Here is a 17916-nt window from a genome sequence, read left to right as displayed (position 1 = left end):
AATTATGCTAATTTGCTTTCTTGCAGAGATTTATTTATGATTAATATGTTAATAAGTCTCATATCTTTATGGTAAATATAAAGCCAGGGTGAGCCAGAAAATAGTTAGCTTAGCATAGCGTAAATACTGAAAACAGAGGTAGACGGCGAGCCTCTCAGCACTGTAGAACCATAATGTGTCGCTTTTTTATGACATGAGAGTTGTATCAATCTTCTCGTGTAACTCTCAGCAAGAAAAAAAATAAATGTCCAAGTTTTGCTTTAAGTTTAATATACAGAGGATATGAACTAGTGGCTGTTATATCACATATTTAAGGACATTATTAGTGCTAATCGGGCCATGACTAAAAGGCTTTACCTGTGTCCCTATTTGGAGGGATGGATGGATTTGAAGCCATCTTGTCTGTGCTATTCAAAGCCTTGGGACTGAACTGTTGTCTTAACTGTTGGGAGCAAACATTTGGGATGCAGCTTCCCAGCAGAGGAGTCCATGCAGTTCCCAGTTGGAGGATGTGTCCCCCTGGCGAGGCTGGTGGTAGAAGTGGGCTGACTCCCTGGAATCCCAGACACATTCCAGAGGAAATGAACGCTGGTGTCGCCTGTGGGGGCGTGAAGAGCCTCCCTGCCACAGCGTCTGTCTCCTCTGGGCTGTCTTTGATCCGTCTGTTTACTGAAGTACCCCCCCCAGGTCACTTCCTGTCCCCTAGGGCCCTCGCCAATGTCTCCCCATGCACCTCCGTCCTCGGTGTCTATCATTGACCACCCACTCCATCTCTGCTGAATCATCGTCTCTTCCTGCCTCCTTCTGTCTCTTTCGCACTGCCTACCTTTTTTCTGTCTCTCACTCAAAATTGAGTTGCGCTCCAACTCCAAAATTCCGTCTCTACGTCTCCCTGCCACACTCTAAATCTGGCCTAACCCAAGAGATTACATTAATCGAGTCCAGCATTATTACATGCCTACAAGACATGTAGACACATCTCTTATAGTCAGTGGTTTCCTTTCTGATCCCTTTTATATATGATGTCTGTGGTTGCAGGCAATTCTGGTCTCTTAATAAAGCACGGAGCCTGTGATGAGGCAATGACACTAACCTTTGTCCTACCTCTCCTGTTTGTCTTCCAGTGGTGCAAAGAGTTGACAGCGTGTCTGAAGGTATTGCAAACTATGGAGGAAAGATAGTTGCTGTTGAGACTGATTTGAAAAAGCTTGGTAAGTGTCCAAGTGTCTGGGTTTAAATTGTAGTAAAAGCTTCAGAACGTTTGTAGTAATTTATTGTGCAAATCTCCGCCGTCAGATGATCAAGCAGGCGAGAAGTCGGAGAATACCACTACAGAGATCGAGACTTTCAAGAACAACATCTGGACTCTCCAGAGGCAGCTGTCAGCGGTGGAGGAACGCATCCACAGTGATCAAGTTAAGCTGACTCAGCTGCAGAACGTTGGCTCAGACATTCAGAACAGCCAGGGCTCCGTTCAGGGACGGCTGGAAAGCAACACGGCCAACTTGCACTCTGTAAATGGCACCCTGCAGTCTTACGGCGGCATGATTGGGGGTCTGCAGGAGGACACGGCCTGGCTGCAGAGAGAACTCCAGCAGCAGGTGAAACTGCAGGACCAGGCACTGCTCAGCATCAGCAGCCTCAACTTCACCCAAGCCCAGCAGAGAGGCCTCATCGCCGTTCTGCAGCGCTCGGTGGATGACACCAGTCAGGCCATCCAGAAAATGCGCAATGACTTTCAGAGCCTCGAGCAGATGGCCCGACAGACGCGGTCCGACACTGATTGGCTTCGTAGTAAGGTAGAAAACCTGCAGGTCGTGGCCAGTAATGCCTCAGCTCTTGCGAAAGCCAACAACGACAGCCTGGAGGAGGTGGGATCACAGCTTGCTCTCGTGGCCAACCAGCTCCAGAAGACCAGCAGCTTGGCTGATGCCCACGACCAGCGCCTGAGGGAGATCTTGGACGAGCAGAGGGACTTTGACAACCTCACGTCTGACAAGTTTGACCAGCTTGAGGTGCGGCTGGATGAGTCCGAGCAGAGCATGGACCGGGTGACCGGCAACATCAGCTTCACCACGCAGCTCCTGGGGGCCATCAACCTCAACCTGAACGACTTGCGCACTTGTTCCGAGACCGTCGGCCGTCACTCTGACTTCTTGGTGAACCTCAACAGCAGCGTGACCGATGTGAGGACAGATGCGGCAGGTCTGAGGTCCCAGCAGGAAGTGCTGGCAGCGCGTGTGGACAAGGAGGTCACCAGCCTCTCTATTGTCATGGAGGAGATGAAGCTGGTGGACACCAAGCACTCACAGCTAATAACCAACTTCACCATTTTACAGGGTGAGGGATGTGTGGCTGCAGAGTGTTGTACTAATGAAATGATTGTTTTAAGTTAAGCAAATCAGCTTATTCTTAGACTTAGACGAGAAGATCAATCTGCACGATATACAGTCAGCAGAGTGTCAGCTTACTTTAGCACAAAGACTGGAAACGGGTGGAAACAGCTAGCGTGGCTCTGTCTAAAGTGTTATACTTTTTTTGGTGATCTGCACAAGAAGCGTCAAAGAGAAAAGTAGTTGTTTCCTTCGGTCATGTGCCAAACATTTAAGATAAGCTAACTAACTACTAGCTGCTAGCTGTAGCTGTGCTATCAATCTTTTCAGAAAGAAAGCAAAGAAGCATTTTTTGTCATCAATTCTTTTGAAGAAGAGAAAATACTTTAAATGTGTATTTCACTTGCTTACAGTAAATTTTATTTTTCAGGTCCCCCTGGTCCAAGAGGGCCAAGAGGGGACAAAGGACCTCAGGGACCATCTGGTCAGCCTGGTCAGAAGGGAGAGAAAGGGGAAAAGGGTGGTCCAGGGATACGAGGATCCAGAGGAGAGCAGGGTTACCCAGGACCACAAGGTCTGCCAGGGATAAAAGGACTGCCTGGCGTACCTGGCAGCCCCGGATCCAAGGGCTCCCGAGGATCAGGAGGAAGGGCCGGACCTTCTGGTGCTAAAGGAGAGCCAGGTACTGCCGGTCTGCCTGGAAGAGATGGACAGCCTGGTCCTCAGGGGGCACAGGGCCCACCGGGTATCAGAGGCGCAATGGGGCCAGCTGGTGAGCAGGGTCCAAGGGGACTGCCGGGACCAGTGGGGCCCCCGGGGCCAGCAGGATCACCGGGACAGCCAGGGATCCCCATTGAGGCTCCAGGACTTCCTATTGGCCCTGTGTCTCTGCATGATGAGGCAGCACCTCCGACTCTTTGGGCCCCAGGTGCGACTTTAAGTCTTATCACTAGTTTAAATGTTTCTCAACTCATGAGATCCTGAAGGGAACTGAACCAGCTATCAATCAGGGTTTCCACGCGTCCTGGACCAGGAAAACCTGGAAAAAGGTTGACCACTATGGTGACTACTATGATGAAAATAACATGGTAGATTTGACTCTTGTGTTTTGCAGGATGCCCTGTGGAATGGGTCAACTACAGAGACAAGTGCTACTTTTTCTCCAAAGACCTGCACAGTTTTGATGACGCAAAGGCAACCTGTGAATCAACGTCCGCCTCACTGTTGATCATCAACGATATGGAGGAACTGGTGACTAGCTACGAGTGTTATCTTTAGCCCTAAAATCACTGTGTGCTGGAAGGGACGGTCGCCATTGCTCAGTCACGTGTGCAGTGACTTCTCAGTTGTGATTTTTTTTCTGTCCTTGTGTGATCTCAGAAATGGCTGAAGAAGCAGACCGTTGGAAAGGGCTACTTCTGGATGGGTCTGACCGACAGGGAGGAGGAGAGCGTCTGGCGTTGGCTGGACGGCACCGAACCCGCTTTCACGTCAGTATTAGTTGTCCATAGGGAACGCCTTACCTTGAATGAAAGCAGCTGCCGTTCCTGCTGGATAGTCGGTTTCAGATAGGATAGACTCTTAGAGAAGAACCTGTAAATGTAATGTGTGGTCGCCCCCTGTTGTTTGCCTGCAGGAAGTGGAAGCCCGGGCAGCCTGACGACTGGGGCCACGGGCACGAGATGGGAGAAGACTGTGCGGGACTCATCCACGAAGGCTTGTGGAACGATTTCTTCTGTGAAGATCTCATAAGCTACATCTGTGAGAAGGAAATGGAGACATGTACGTCTGTTGTCGTCTTCTTTTGCATCCCCAAATGTCACGAGTGCCGATTTCCTCACAGGCGTCCTAATATCATATCATCTGTCCGTTTCTCTGCAGCGAGATCGCCTGGGTCGTAGCGACGTCTTGAGAGGGAGCTTGCAGTGAGCAGCTAGACTCCCCCCCCCCCCATGTGGCACTGGTCCACCGGCACGGCACATTGAGAGTCCGTACGGAAAGAGCAAAACGGGACAATTTTGAAATGAGCCCGGGGCTGCAGCAGCAAACGTCTGTCCGACGCTGAGGAGATGAACCCAGTGCAACATCACCAGCAAGTGCAATACAGCAGGGCAATCACAGAGGGAGGGCTTTTATTTTCCAAAGTGCCAAATCACCAACTGATTTATATATATATATAAATATTTTTATGGTAATTTGAAATCCATTTTATACAACTGTATTCCACGTGCAACTGAATATCTGAATGTATATTTTCATTATGCAAGTTTTGTAGGAAATTCTAAATTCGATGAAGCCGAGTGGACTTACCGCCGTGCTTTTCATAACATGTAATTGTCTTAAAATGAAAAAGGTGCAAAAATGATGCGCTGAATAAGTGTCGCTGATATGCTATCTTTGAGGAACCTGTTATCTAACCTCATGAATGTCTTTATAGCATTTCCATTTATACGAGTAGAAGCAAATATTTACACATAAATGCGGAAAAATGTCACAATCAGCTTGAGTTTTTGTTCAAGTCTGCACGTTTACAGTTTAATACTCTACGCACGATGCAGTATTTTGTGATTATGAGGTTTATTTTTCACTTTTACAGACGTACATGTGTTTATGAATATAAATCTGTGCATCCTACCTACAAATATAAAATGTGCCATTTTCTGCACTCAGGTACTGTTTCCTGTTAAGAAAAAACACTTGAGTTTAAACAACACTTCAACGATGAAGGAGACACTCACAAATAAATATGTAAAAACCCAGAAGATGTTTGTATTTGTCTTATTTCTACATTTTGATGCAGATCCAGATAAACAAACCTGGTATCGGACGCGGTATTGTAGAATTTAGTTTATTGATTTTGCACAAAAAGATATTTTCACATTTCTATTGTTTTGTTCTTGAAAAGTTATTTTTCCAGAGACTTTTGTGACATTGACTTTGATTGTTTTCCGTCCTCTCTAACCCAGATTATAGCAAAATGTTGATTTTTCTTCAATAACCATGGGCTATGCAACATTTCACATCCTGTTCTCTGCTTCAGGTCACCTCCGAACAGTCTCTCCTTCAGCTGCACAGAAGACAGAGATGATCCTACAGTAGCACCTTTAGTAGGAGGGAACCGAGCCACCTTTCTATCAACACGCACATCAGATTCTTTATGTTAAAAAACAAACACAACAGCGACTGAAGACTGCGAGTGCTCACAAAAAAATCTGAATTGGAGTCTCATCTACGGCCTCTCGATAAGCTGCTGCTTTTTGAAGACGCAGACTTTGTTTAAGATGCACTCTTGTAAATGAATTTGACAAAGTAAACATCAAAGCAACACAGAAGAATGCAGGCGCCAAGCAGACAAAGTGTTAAGTTTGAGCTGTGCTTGCTCTAAGTGACACAGTTCTGTGAATATATTATCTTTAAGAAATATGCTCACTATTAATCGCTCATTTCACATTGCATCATTTACAAACGTACACAAAAGAAGCAGCATATTGTCTAAATGTAGATTTATTGTTGAGGTATGATAGAGCTATGAATATGTTCTCTTTTTGAACCGTGTTCTGTATAAAATCTCTTTTGGTGGAATACACTTTAAAAAAATTAATACAACTGCCAATTGGGTCGGTTGGGGGGGTGAGGGGAGGGGAGGGGGTGAAGTTTAGGATGAACTCAGGAGACGCAACTTTCAATCTTCCTCCCGTGTTTCATTTCACATTTCCCTGGAAGCCTCTGGTTCTGCTTTCACTCCTTCAGACGGGCGTTGTGACTCTGCTGGGGCTCGTGTTTTTTCAGTGCAACAAGGTGCGAAGTTAAGCGAATAAAGGACTCAACGTCAGGCTTCTGTCTCAAGCTCCGGCGACACTGGGACTGTAAACATGATTCCAATATTACCACTCAGATAGGAATTAATCCTGCGCAGACTTAGGATCAGCTATTATTATCAGTACTGGTGAGCTCCTTTCTTCCTGATTGTCACTCTCGTCGGACAGGTCGTCATCTGTGCGGTCCCGTGCGATGAAGAATGTAACGGCCGACGGTGCTAAAGATGAGGTGGAGGTGGAGTGTGGGGGGGGGGGGGGGCGGGCTGTGGTGGTGGAGGCAGGCTGGCTCAAACGAAGGCATGAGGTGGTGGCTTGTCTAGTCATCCTTCTCCACTATGACCTCCCCGTGGAGCACCCTCCTCCTCTGCCGCAGCATGTGGAAGAAGAGCTGAGGAAACACTGGGGAAAATAAACCGGACCTGTCAGTACTTCTCTCATCACTGCTCTGTATGTCACAGTCTACTCTGGTTCTTCATTCTTATCACTTTGATAATCCAACACAGGCTGTGTTAATGACTCATCCTAAGATATTAAAAGGCTCCGTTAGAATTAATAATCATGAACATCACATTTCAGTCTCTCAGTGCAGGCCTTGTGGGATACTACACCCTTTGAAATGCCGTCACAATACTACAAGAGACGAGAGAAGCTATCTGTGAAGTCTCGTGGAGCAGAAGATGCACAGGTGAGTCCCCATCTGTCCGGGGGTTCATCCTCCTTTACATGTTTTACCGTAACGTGTGGTGTGGGAGTAGAAATGCTCCTTACGTGGGATGTAGGACAACATGAAAACGATGAGGCAGTAGTAGTAGTCGAACGACACGTTGTACTTGTTGGGGAGCCTCATGGAGTACATTCCAGATCTGCGTACGAACGGCAGGGCGGCGTAAATGGTCAGCAGTTCTCCGGCGACTCCCAGGGGATACAAGACGATGAAGAGGTTGTATCTGGGAGGGAAAGGATGAACGAGGTCACACACACCTGCAGCAAAGTCTGTGGATGTTAAAACACTCGCATGCTTAGATGTCTAAACACACAATCTACACTAAAACTAATGTAAAGATGTTATAAGGGTCGCAGTATTTCTTCCACGTGTCTATCTGCAGTACACCTTGGAGCCACATGGGGGAGCCAGAACGTTTGTATTGTTCTGAAGATCATAGCCTACTTATAGCATTGAATTGAATATGAAAGGCTCGCATACGTTCTGTTTGTTTTACCGATGAGAGGAAATGAAAACAACGAGATTAACCAATTAACTATATGCATTATATTTGGTCTCATATATAAAGTATTTAACATGTGTATATGTTTTTAGTAACGCATGCAGAAGACGAAGTTGTGATTTATCAAATGTATATCTCAAAGTCATTCCATCGATGAGGAGCTGAGAGAGAGAAGAAGTTAAGTAGAATGTAGAATATAGAAGAAGGGGACCAACTCCCTAATGTCTATTTGTAAATGCCTCGATGCAACTCCTGTTGTTTTGAATTTAATATACATATATAGGAGCAAAGTCTACAGTTTGTTGGTTGTCGGTTTGCCTGCTACGTTGTTTGTCATGTTGCTCACTTCTGGACTTTGGTAGTTTACAGACTTTCACTTGTGGATCTTCTGATTGCCTCACCTCCTGTGTACGTTTTTGTTTGGACGTTTTCTTGATTAAAATCACTTTTTAATCATCGTACTGCTTCCCGTCTGCGTTTGGGCCCTACTCTGTTGTCCTGCCTGCTGCCTTGTGCAGATGTGACGAGTGGTCAAAGCATCAGGATCTGGTTGCGGCTGCAATTTGTGCCTTTTGACAACTGTCAAGTGCACTAAATGGTTGATTAAAATGAATATGCTTTTGCTTCCTCGGCATACAGACCACATGATCGGATGAAAACCAGTGTTTCATTGCCAATAATTACAAACATCAATAGGTAGGAATAATTCAGCAGAAGTTGGCTTTACTTATATTACTTATTAAACAAATCTGGGAATGCCACGTCAAAAAATGATCCATATTCGTCATAAAATCATCTACTTCAGAATACAGCTGCGCTTCATTAACAGACTGTCATCTTCTTGGCTTTCCGCTACAACTGCCTGTCACTTCACATAAGTGTGACTCAGCCCGCATCCCTCTGTAGTACAGTATATGCCATGACTCAGGGCTCTGAGTTCAGCGGAGACCACAGCAAAGGCTCGGGGGAGCGTCTCGGCGGATGTGAGAGAAATGTTGGGCGAACATTCCATGACCAAAACAGATGGTCTTAAAAACATGAGCAGCTGAACATGAGCTGCTCTCCGGGGGCCTGGCGTCTCCTCCATGCTTTAAAGAAAAGCCGTGAAGGGCGGGGGGGAGGGGGTGAGAGTGGCATCCAACACACCAGAATCAAAGCCCAAAACAAAAGAGCGACAACAGAAAAACTGACAATCATATGAGACACTGAAGTAGCAGAGAAAAACAGATCTCATTCTTCTGCCGAACCTTCTGTCTGCAGAGACGTGTCACCTCGCACTGACGTGACACCCAAACCTCACTGTTTTCTGAAGCCAGATCTCTTTGGCCGTGAGATGCAGAGCCTGCGTGTTGGACAGCTATCAATGTGTACAGCTGACGTTCCTGCCAACAACTCCGATTTCAGCGGAGCTACTGTAGCGGAGAGGCCGCTGCCACGTCACCGGAGCTCTTCGTACAGTAGTAGGCCGGCGTTATGTCACTCCAGAGCCGAGAAATGTGGCGATCGTCATCACGTTTCACTGATGATCACGACAGCGGGTTCAATTAAACATTTTCTGTGTTGATAGTTAGAGATTTGGATTTGAAACAACGGTTTTTGGATTGCTATCCTTGTGAGAATTATTTTTACAGCAGGTTACAGTAAATACTTGTTTTGAATAGATATTTTTTAAATATTAGATTCTAAAATTATTAAAAGTCTTCTGTGGCCTTCGTTTTGGATCACCAGTGCTGTCGGAGCACAACGTGAGCAGTTAGTTCACCCTTCATTGACAAGACAATGGCTAACGAGGTGCTAATCAATAAACACACACATGCTTCACCTCTCTGTGTGAGCCAGGTGATACTTAATACACACACACACACACACACACACACACACACACACACACACACACACACACACACACACACACACACACACGGCTGCACTACTTCCTGATGTAAAGCCGGTTTAAAGGGGGCATGCCAGAGGGGGGGAAAATAGCCAGATCAGTGACCGGCATGCTTAGACAACAATGTCTGACACTGAACCGACAGTTCAAGCTCATTGAAATACGGCATCTCCACCTGGCCCATTTGATGAAGTACGGCAGGTGGTGGAGCAGGTTGAATGTGTAGTAGGAATATCTGGTAATCTCTGTCATCGTCCACACAACCAGGAATAGGATTACGCTTTCTTCATTCTGGATCTTCATTTAAAAAGAGACAGGCAAGTATGTGTGGGTATACGATTATATTATACAGTAATTCTTGTGCGCGTCCGTCACACAGACAGTATAGAAGAGAACAGTAAAACGATGCTGCTCCTCATTGGTTTGTGTGACTAAATGAAACCCCTTGGCAGCAGCAGAGTGTCGGTTCCTCACCTGTCTGATGCTGTTGGTGATGAACCAAACCATGAAAATCCGTGAACACACTTGCACCCCAGTAACAATCACAGAAGTCCTCACAATCCCTGCAGCGCCGCAGGAGAGAGAAGAAGAAAACAAGTTTACAGCTGCAGAGATGTCGGCACGTAAATGTCAATCTGTTTACATTAAAACATAAGTCGTAACAAAAATCATCACATACCGAAGGCACAATGTCCCACCTGCAAGACGAGATGCATAAATATCAGGTATTTCTCTGAACTGCATATTTAAAATGTGTTTCATCAGGTGATTCTACGACTGCGCAGCCGTGCAAGTGACAGCGAACGCTACTCCACTCGTACTCTCACCTCGACTAATGCGAAGGTCTGGAAAAACTTGAGTGTTCGTGCTATACTTCTGTACAGGCCCTTGCGTGTGCCTTTCTGGATGTAGAAGCGCATCATTGCCATCGCCAAAACCAGCCACCTGCAGAAACAAAAAACGAAACATTAGGCAACATAACGGCACCACTTAGTGTGAGATGAATGGTGTAAGAGTTTGTCCATAGCGTCCTGTATCCCAGTCTTGATAAGAGAGAATATGAAAGAATGTAAAAATCATGTTATTCAGCGCTGCGTGTACTTTGAAACCAAAAGCTGCAGCTACTGCATCTTCTCACAGCTCCGTTACAAAACAATCCACATCAGACTCCCACACATGAGTATGTTATAGCTTCAGTATGGAGACTTAAGACCAGGACAAACCAGGTATCCTGTGCACCTTTCAACGCCACATGAGGACATTTTACATCTTGTAGTGTCCCCACAGTGACAATAGATATTTACAGTTGACGACTGACTCGATAACACATGATGTTTAGACACTCGGACAGAATGTTTCAACTGTAGTACGTTGGTCAAAAGAACGGCAGCTGAAAAGATTTCATAACACGGAACATTTGCACAACAGTTTCAAATTAAAACATTTGACTTAACTTAAATGATTCACACTTCCTCTAAAATTCTCCTTAATGAATAACATGTCAACCCTTTCACATAAGCCAATGCATATGTATTTATAAAGGCAGCTAAACTGTTGGGACTGCTCTTGAACTTGTGTGTTTATATGTATCCCATAAGAAATACTGCCAAAATGTAACCCAGGTGTTCAAAACATTCGGAAAGCATTGAAACAAACAGGCATGTCATTTTTTGCTTTAAAACAATGACTAATCAACTTATTATTTTAGCTCTAATTGGATACTTTAAATGTGGGCTGCTCTACTGCATTGTATTCTGTATCATGGCCATTATAATAAAGTAATGTACTTAAGTTCAAATTGAGGTACTTTTACGTTCCATTTTCTCTTAGTTTATACTACTGCTCCACTAGGCTACAATTCAGCTACAAATACTTGTACACAAAACAAACTAACAGCCTATAAAACATGATTCTTTGTTATAAATCAAACTACACAACAGTGTGTACAAATACCGCTGATGATAATACTGACTATAATCATACGATGCAGTCTTTTACAAAGCAGACAGTAACAGTAAAATCCAGTTTTTACATTAATGCATGCTTATATAAGAGTATAACTGGGTCACGTCCCTGCATTGAGTGCTTTTACTTTTAATACTTCAATATACTTAAATACTATCAGACTGCACAACCAACACTGCTCCCAATAGACCGCACAGAAAACCCGGCAAATCACTCATTCATTCATTCATTCATTCATTCATGTGCAACATCAGTATCAATGTATGTATGTGCAATATAAATACTCTACCTCATATGTGCAATAATGTGTATCCAACCACTTAATCCGATCGTATTGTATTCATAGTTGTATTTATTGTACTTGTTTGTACTTCTACTGATAATAAAGTATTAATAAAGTATCATCTTATCTCACGTTAGTACACTTTCCTGATACTTTTAGATACTGTAAGTGGCATTTTGAATGCAGGACTTTTACTTGTAACGGAGTATTTCTAGATATAGAAGCTATATCTGTTGATATAGACCCATTGATAAGTGACATGAGTATTGATTCCCATCTGGACAGTTTATAAAACAACGTGCTCTGTTTGATAGTCACAAATATTATGTTGTTATTATTAAAAATAAAAAATCTGCCCATTGAGCATTTCAGTGTCCCGGACCTGAGCTCCAGTGTCAGCGCGCTCCGGCTATACTTATCACTGCAACTGTCGGACGCGCTGAGGCCCTCGCGCTGACACCCCAGTGCAGTCAGCCCTATTTGGACACGGCTGCAGCGCGAGCCTGTCACTTCAACCCAACACGATTCATTCATTTTTCCAACACTCACACAAAATAGCCCAAACACGTATATTTCTATATATTTTTCAAATATCAAATCGTTCACTCAAGTTCCCCCCAAACTGTCACGAGCCGCTAAATTGAGCGAGCTGAACAGGCACTTTGGGACTTTGCGGAGACGCACAGTCCTATAAACAGCAACACGCGCGTACAGTTTTTTAGGGAGCGGCTAACTTATAGGCTTTTCTTATTAATAGGCGGAATATAACGCACGTACCCGGCGGTCATGGCGATGTTGTAGAAAGTCAGCCATGCGGTAGCGAGGGCGCTTTTCGTTCTCTTCTTGTTGTTGTTTTCCTTCTCCTCAACCGTGCCGTCCTCCTCGCTGGACGCCATGGTGCCGGGGGCAGGGTGGGTGGGTGGGGAAGTCAAGGGAGAGAGCTGACAGCTGGGGCTGGTAGGGAGGGAGGGAGGGGGGCAGCAGGGTCATCCATCCCTGCACCCCCCCCCCCTCTCTCTCTCTCGCGGGACTAGTGCTGCAAACAAGTGCGTGGCCTGCCGGTGGGCCAGGGACTGTTATTATAGTGTAGAAATAGGCTGCTCTCTGTTACAGGTAAACGTATTGAAGATGCTATTAAGCCTAATTAGTATGCAAGCATAACCAGGAAAATGTAGCCTACTCAAAGTACTAAAAGTAAAAGTACGCTATGCAGAACAATAACCCCTAGAGCGGGGAGTGTTATAGTATTATATTTAGGTATATGATTACTAATCATGCATTCATTTAAAAGCAGGACTTTACCTCTGTAGTTGGTTGAGGGGAAGTTTACGCAGCACTGAATCTCCTACATTCAAACTCGTACTTAATAGTTTATTAATGTGTTAAAAGTGAGCAACAGTAACGTGTGATACATCCTGCGTTAATAAATGAATACAGTTATCATGAGTCATGCATTAGTTGAGCATTTATTATGTATATGATTCGTACCCTTATTATGTTTCTGAATTGTTTTGAAATGGTGCTTTAATTGTTATGGGTGGAGCTGGCTAAAGACTACACCTGTGAACAGAAAACAACAATGCGCATGCTCACAGGTGATTAACCTGTTACCCCCGCTTCAATTTGATTGGCTGGTTGCCACGTGCTGATCGCGTTAATTGGGCATTTTTTTTAATTTTATTTTCCTTAATCAGCAATGGCGGCTCATGGAGCGTCTCAATAGTTCCCGGAAGTTAGCAGCGTCATAGAGTCACAGCTCAACGGACCTGATGGACTTTTAAAAGGTAAAACGTTTACAGAAAGATGGACAGTATGGACGGCCTCATGTGTGTAGGTAGTTCCTGGATGACAAAGGCCTTCGGGGGCGTTATGTAACGGTGCATCCGACACCGCCAAGTAGCACCACAGACTTTCCAGGAGCCCACTGATGCTCTGTTCCAGGTCCAGTTAGAGCATTTGCCACTAGATGGCAATGTTTAAACATGAGAAGAGCCACAAGTGCCATGAATGTTGCTTTTTCTCTGGGTGTTATCAAGTCCACTTGTGTTTGCTGGTTTTGGAAAATGCAGAATATAGGGTGTAACTAATGCAAATCTACATGTATTTAAGATGCTCAGAATAATACAGGTCATGTGTGGCTGATTTGATAAAACTGGATTTTAGCTTCATAATCTTTGAAGGATCATTTTCAGGACTAAATCATCCCAGATGTCTGTAGGACATGCATGTCCCTCAGGGCGCAGAGGTAGACAACCTTTTTGTTTTTACCCCGTGTATAAAGAGAGTAAAGGGCCAGCCGCATCACCGTCACACCGAGGCACACAATGCCTAGTGCAGTGTAAGCAGTTGGGTGAGCAGAGAGCCACGGCTGTGGTGTGTGGAAAATGCTAGTGGAGGCAGACAATGCGCCGGTCCGAGGCCTGACCAGCCCTCAGAGGGACAGGGGTTGCCTCACTGCGACAACAGCCCCCGTCTCCCTCCCTTCTTTTTCTTTTTTTGAGCTCCGCAGCATGGGCTCGGGGAGGACGCTGAAGTTCGCCCTGTGCGAGGTGCTGCAGTTTGCGGGCCTGTGCGTGCCACTCTTCATCGTCATGCAGAGGTTCGCCGTCATCGTAGCGAAGGTCAAAACGTTGACGCGGCCCCCCGGAGACGGCAGCACGGCCTACTGGTTGATCGTGGCCTCCTCCATCGCCTACGTCACCTCCACCGCCCTGCTGGTCTGGGTGCCCATGAAGTATATGGTCTTCATGAAGAAGAAGTTTCTCATTGGGAGGAAGAAGTGGTGAGTTTCTCCCGCCTTTTTGTCCTGATGTCAGGGGCCTCAGAGTGAATGGTCAGCAGCTGACTGAGACCTGGCCAGCGGTTTCATCTGAGGCTGGTCTGGACCTGCACTAGGCTGGTCTGGACCTGCACTAGGCTGGTCTGGACCTGCACTAGGCTGATCTGGAACTGCCCTTTATCTTCCTTCCTTACGTTCTTTACCTTCCTTTGTCTTTGTATCAGGAGGCCTGTGGCCCTCGTATATGTGATCCTTTCAACATTACCCTGCTTTGCCTTTCTCATCGCCAGCTCTGAGGTACAACATCACATCAGTCCATCTGTACTCTGATCAGGAACTTTGACCCCTGTCAGACTGCTATTGTTGATCCTTTTTGTAGTTATTTTTGGATGATTGTGTCTGCCATACAAAGAAGCTTCTTGAAACTTAAAAACAAAAGACTCGCCACAACTTCACATTTGGAAAAATATTTATATGAAATGTTGTGGGTGAGTGGAATCACAGCATGAGGTCTCTGTGAGTGAAATAAAGGTGATGATTTGTGAGGAACCCTTTGGTTCTCGGGGGATGAATATGGATAAGGAGCTACTGATAAGCAGCTTGGTCCCTCTTCCTGTCCAAGCGGCCCTTGTCAAATCATCTGTCCATGAGGCACATTTTCACTTCCTGGCTGGCTGCAGCCCAGGTCCTATTTGCTGTTTTTTGTGGCCCTTTTGCAGAGCCCAAGCTGACCTTTTGGCCCTTGCTTATCTGGTGTCTTTTACATAAGAAGCATAAATTCTGCTAAGATGACCAGCTTGTCTGCTTTGTTCTGTGTCCTGTTGGTATGAAATCCTGACTCAGCCTAATGCCAGCGCTGCAAGTGATTTTTAGCCCACAAACCCAGAACTAGAGGAGATCAGACATGTAGACGTAAATTCTTGGTGCAAAGGTTCTTTTTATTGTTGAGGTAAATGAACACATTCCATATTGAAGTGAGTCAGTAATTAAGTCAAATGCTCTAGTGTGTTTTAACTAATGATTTTCTGGCTGTTTGCCCAGGTTCAGATAAACAACAACATGAAACACGATATGTTCACGGAGCTCCCCGTGTCACTAGTCCTCTTCTCTCTCATCTGCATTGACGTTGTGGAGAGGATACGCCACTGCAGACTGACCGGCCAGGGTGAGCGCCGCTCTCTGAACACGTTTACGCCAATCACTCAACAGGTGCTTTTAGGTCCTGAACTTTCCCCCCGCCGACTTCCATAGCGATACCTCCCCGCCTTTCCATTACGGGAGCTGTGAGAAAACAAACGGAGCTAACAGGTCTTTGTATAATTCATCCAGAACAATTTGAACTTCTCATTCTTTGGCTCTGTGCCCGCAGTTGAAAGATATGAGGGCAACTGAGGAAGTGAGCAGGACAATTGTAGTCCACTTCTTGTAACACAGTGCTGAGCTGACAAAACTACAGCATTGTTTTTCTAAAGGTTTTGACGTGGTTCATCTGGTATTCCTTGGAAAAAACGCAATCCTTTTGAGAATTTTTAACATCAGCTGTCTCATGAAGTTTTGGCTCCAACTGCTCAGCACCTCAGTGGCTGCATTATTGTCACAAGCTCTATTGGTGTTACATTGTATCTCTATTATACTGATTTCTCGTTCGCCAAACAATATTTAAAATAAAATCATGCTGAATATTTTTCTCTTGTCATGTTTGGTTAATTAAAACAACTCCAACACCACATGAAGATGAGCAACATGAGCAGATGCAGATTTCATCTTTGCTCTGTATAATCTTTTACTTTTCTCTCCCCAGCGAACGACATGGAGCGGGATGCTGACATCCCCTCCACTGTCCTCACACATGTGGAACAGGTAACGCCTGTCACTCCAGCTGTGCCCGGGCCAGCTGTGCCCGCGCCAGCTGGGCTATCGCCTATGCCGGCAAACCAGCACAACGACAGGAACCAGAACGGAGCGGGGGCTCGCCCGGAGACCAACGGGACGGTCCCGGGGATACCGGGTAACCCCGGGAGGCCGTTTAGCATCTCTGGCCTGAGCTCCCGATCGGCGAGCACCACGGCGTACCGCGTGTCTCCTTACGCCTACACGGGACCACTGAGGTTCCTGTGTGCCAGCGACGCCCGAGCGGAAGTGTTTGTGGACAGCTTCATGTTCTGGATGGATACAGTGGAGATGGTGAGGGTGGCAGGACACCCCGTCGTCTACTACTCGGGCTGGGTGTTCCCCATCTACATCTTCAGCTTCCTGTCTTGCCTGCGCGTGGTGGTCATGCCCCACAGCCCCCTGCTTTCCTCACTCGGGGTGGCGTTGCAGGACTTCCCCTTCTTCTTTGTGCGCGTGGGCCTCGTCGCGTTCTTCGGCTTCGTCACACCCGTCCTCTACCTGATGAAGAACCTGCTGGTCTGCCTGGCCTTCGTCTATTTCAACTTCATGACGAGGCTGAGGGTCTTCAACACAGAGAGGATGTTCTTTTGAGACCGGCACTTCAAGCAAAGACAGTTTCAACATTAAAACAGAGAGCAGGAGCAAGAGGTTGGTCCAATCAGGAACCGAAGGATGCCAGGAGGATTCAGGAGGCGGTTGCACCAGCTCTTAAAAATAACTTAAAAGTGACGGATTTAAGAAAAGCTGGTGCGACCAAACCAAAGTTTGAAATTGCGACACAATTTGACATTCTGTCAAAATGCATGATGGTACTTTTCACAGGCCAAAAGGGAGCTCTTAGGCAATGTTTTCCCATAAAGGACATTATGTGTTGTGTTACGTATTATTTACCTTTTCTGTTCAACTTTTTCTACCCCTCACCATGCATGGCACTTTGGGAATGTACATGTAATGTCATTTGAGATTTTATATCCGATTTTCTTTTTTTTTTTTTTCTACCATCATTAAGTGCAGTGAATATGTAAAAGCATAAATCCATGTTGTTTATATTAGGTTTTTCTTTGCTAAGTTATATTCATGGAAGAAAAACAAAGTGTGAGTTTGTATCATTGATACATATATTTTGGTAAGATTAATAAAGAAAACCATTCAAATATGTTTTAAGTTTCAGTAGTGTGATTTATCATGTATGCAGAATCTTTTTGAACACCGTTCAAAACTTTAACGCTGGAAATTATCCCAATTATTTTCAGCCACTCCCCAATAGAACTGGTTCCCTGTCATTAGTCAGCAAAACATTCTCCTCACATGCCTTACATGGTCCAGAGTCATTACACCTGTACAACCGCTGCAATTAAAATACTTTCATTTAATTTAATTTAAAAAACAGAATATTTGTATTGATTCTCATTTAAACGGTGCAAACCAAATCGATCACAGACTTGGGTGAAAAGACTTTTTGTTCTTTGGCTCTGTGCCCGCAGATAAAAGACGTTGGTGTAACTGAGGACGGATTTGTAGTCCACTTCTTTCAACACAGGGCTGAACTGACAACACTTCAGCATTGTTTTTCTAACGGGAGGCATTCATCTGCTATTCCATGAAAAAAACGTAATCCTTTTGAGAAATTTTAACGTCAGCTGTTTTAGCTCCAACTGCTCAGCAGATCAGAGGCTCATTATGATCACGAGATCTGGTGGTGGTACTCTGTTGTATCTCTAGTTT

General features: G+C 45.3%; 3 protein-coding genes across 4 annotated transcripts in view; 2 read left to right on the top strand and 1 right to left on the bottom strand.

Annotated features, from left to right (window-relative positions):
• The window catches only part of LOC137871894 (collectin-12-like), a 28090-nt gene extending 22995 nt beyond the window's left edge, over window positions 1-5095 (top strand). The window contains exons 4-10 of the mRNA XM_068709957.1: window positions 1125-1211; window positions 1297-2340; window positions 2764-3261; window positions 3448-3584; window positions 3714-3823; window positions 3970-4115; window positions 4215-5095. Coding sequence (XP_068566058.1) covers window positions 1125-1211; window positions 1297-2340; window positions 2764-3261; window positions 3448-3584; window positions 3714-3823; window positions 3970-4115; window positions 4215-4234 — 2042 coding nt within the window. The 3' untranslated portion in view covers window positions 4235-5095. The remainder of the gene's footprint in view (window positions 1-1124; window positions 1212-1296; window positions 2341-2763; window positions 3262-3447; window positions 3585-3713; window positions 3824-3969; window positions 4116-4214) is intronic.
• Window positions 5096-5165: 70 nt separating this feature from the next.
• hacd1 (3-hydroxyacyl-CoA dehydratase 1) lies at window positions 5166-12419 on the bottom strand. 2 transcript variants are annotated; one of them, XM_068709958.1, is made up of 7 exons: window positions 12297-12419; window positions 10099-10216; window positions 9951-9969; window positions 9746-9834; window positions 9447-9568; window positions 6920-7098; window positions 5166-6550 (listed from the first exon to the last, which is right to left on the bottom strand). In XM_068709958.1, the coding sequence occupies exons 1-7, from the start codon at window positions 12413-12415 to the stop codon at window positions 6468-6470; spliced, it is 729 nt and encodes a 242-aa protein (XP_068566059.1). In that variant the 5' UTR covers window positions 12416-12419; the 3' UTR covers window positions 5166-6467. The 2 variants fall into 2 exon arrangements, with proteins under 2 accessions (XP_068566059.1, XP_068566060.1); XM_068709959.1 differs by lacking the exon at window positions 9447-9568.
• A 1243-nt stretch (window positions 12420-13662) lies between these two features.
• LOC137871635 (transmembrane protein 236-like) lies at window positions 13663-17349 on the top strand. The gene is made up of 4 exons (XM_068709509.1): window positions 13663-14301; window positions 14523-14595; window positions 15340-15463; window positions 16100-17349. Exons 1-4 carry the CDS (start codon window positions 13904-13906, stop codon window positions 16780-16782), a joined length of 1278 nt encoding a protein of 425 aa, XP_068565610.1. The 5' UTR covers window positions 13663-13903; the 3' UTR covers window positions 16783-17349.
• The last annotated feature ends 567 nt before the right edge of the window (window positions 17350-17916 follow it).

Source organism: Cebidichthys violaceus, unplaced genomic scaffold (genome assembly GCF_023349555.1).
Source record: "Cebidichthys violaceus isolate CVI_PGR_0920_01 unplaced genomic scaffold, fCebVio1.0.p SCAF_15, whole genome shotgun sequence".
Classification (NCBI taxonomy): domain Eukaryota; kingdom Metazoa; phylum Chordata; class Actinopteri; order Perciformes; family Stichaeidae; genus Cebidichthys; species Cebidichthys violaceus.
This window is presented reverse-complemented; position numbering and strand designations above follow the sequence as displayed.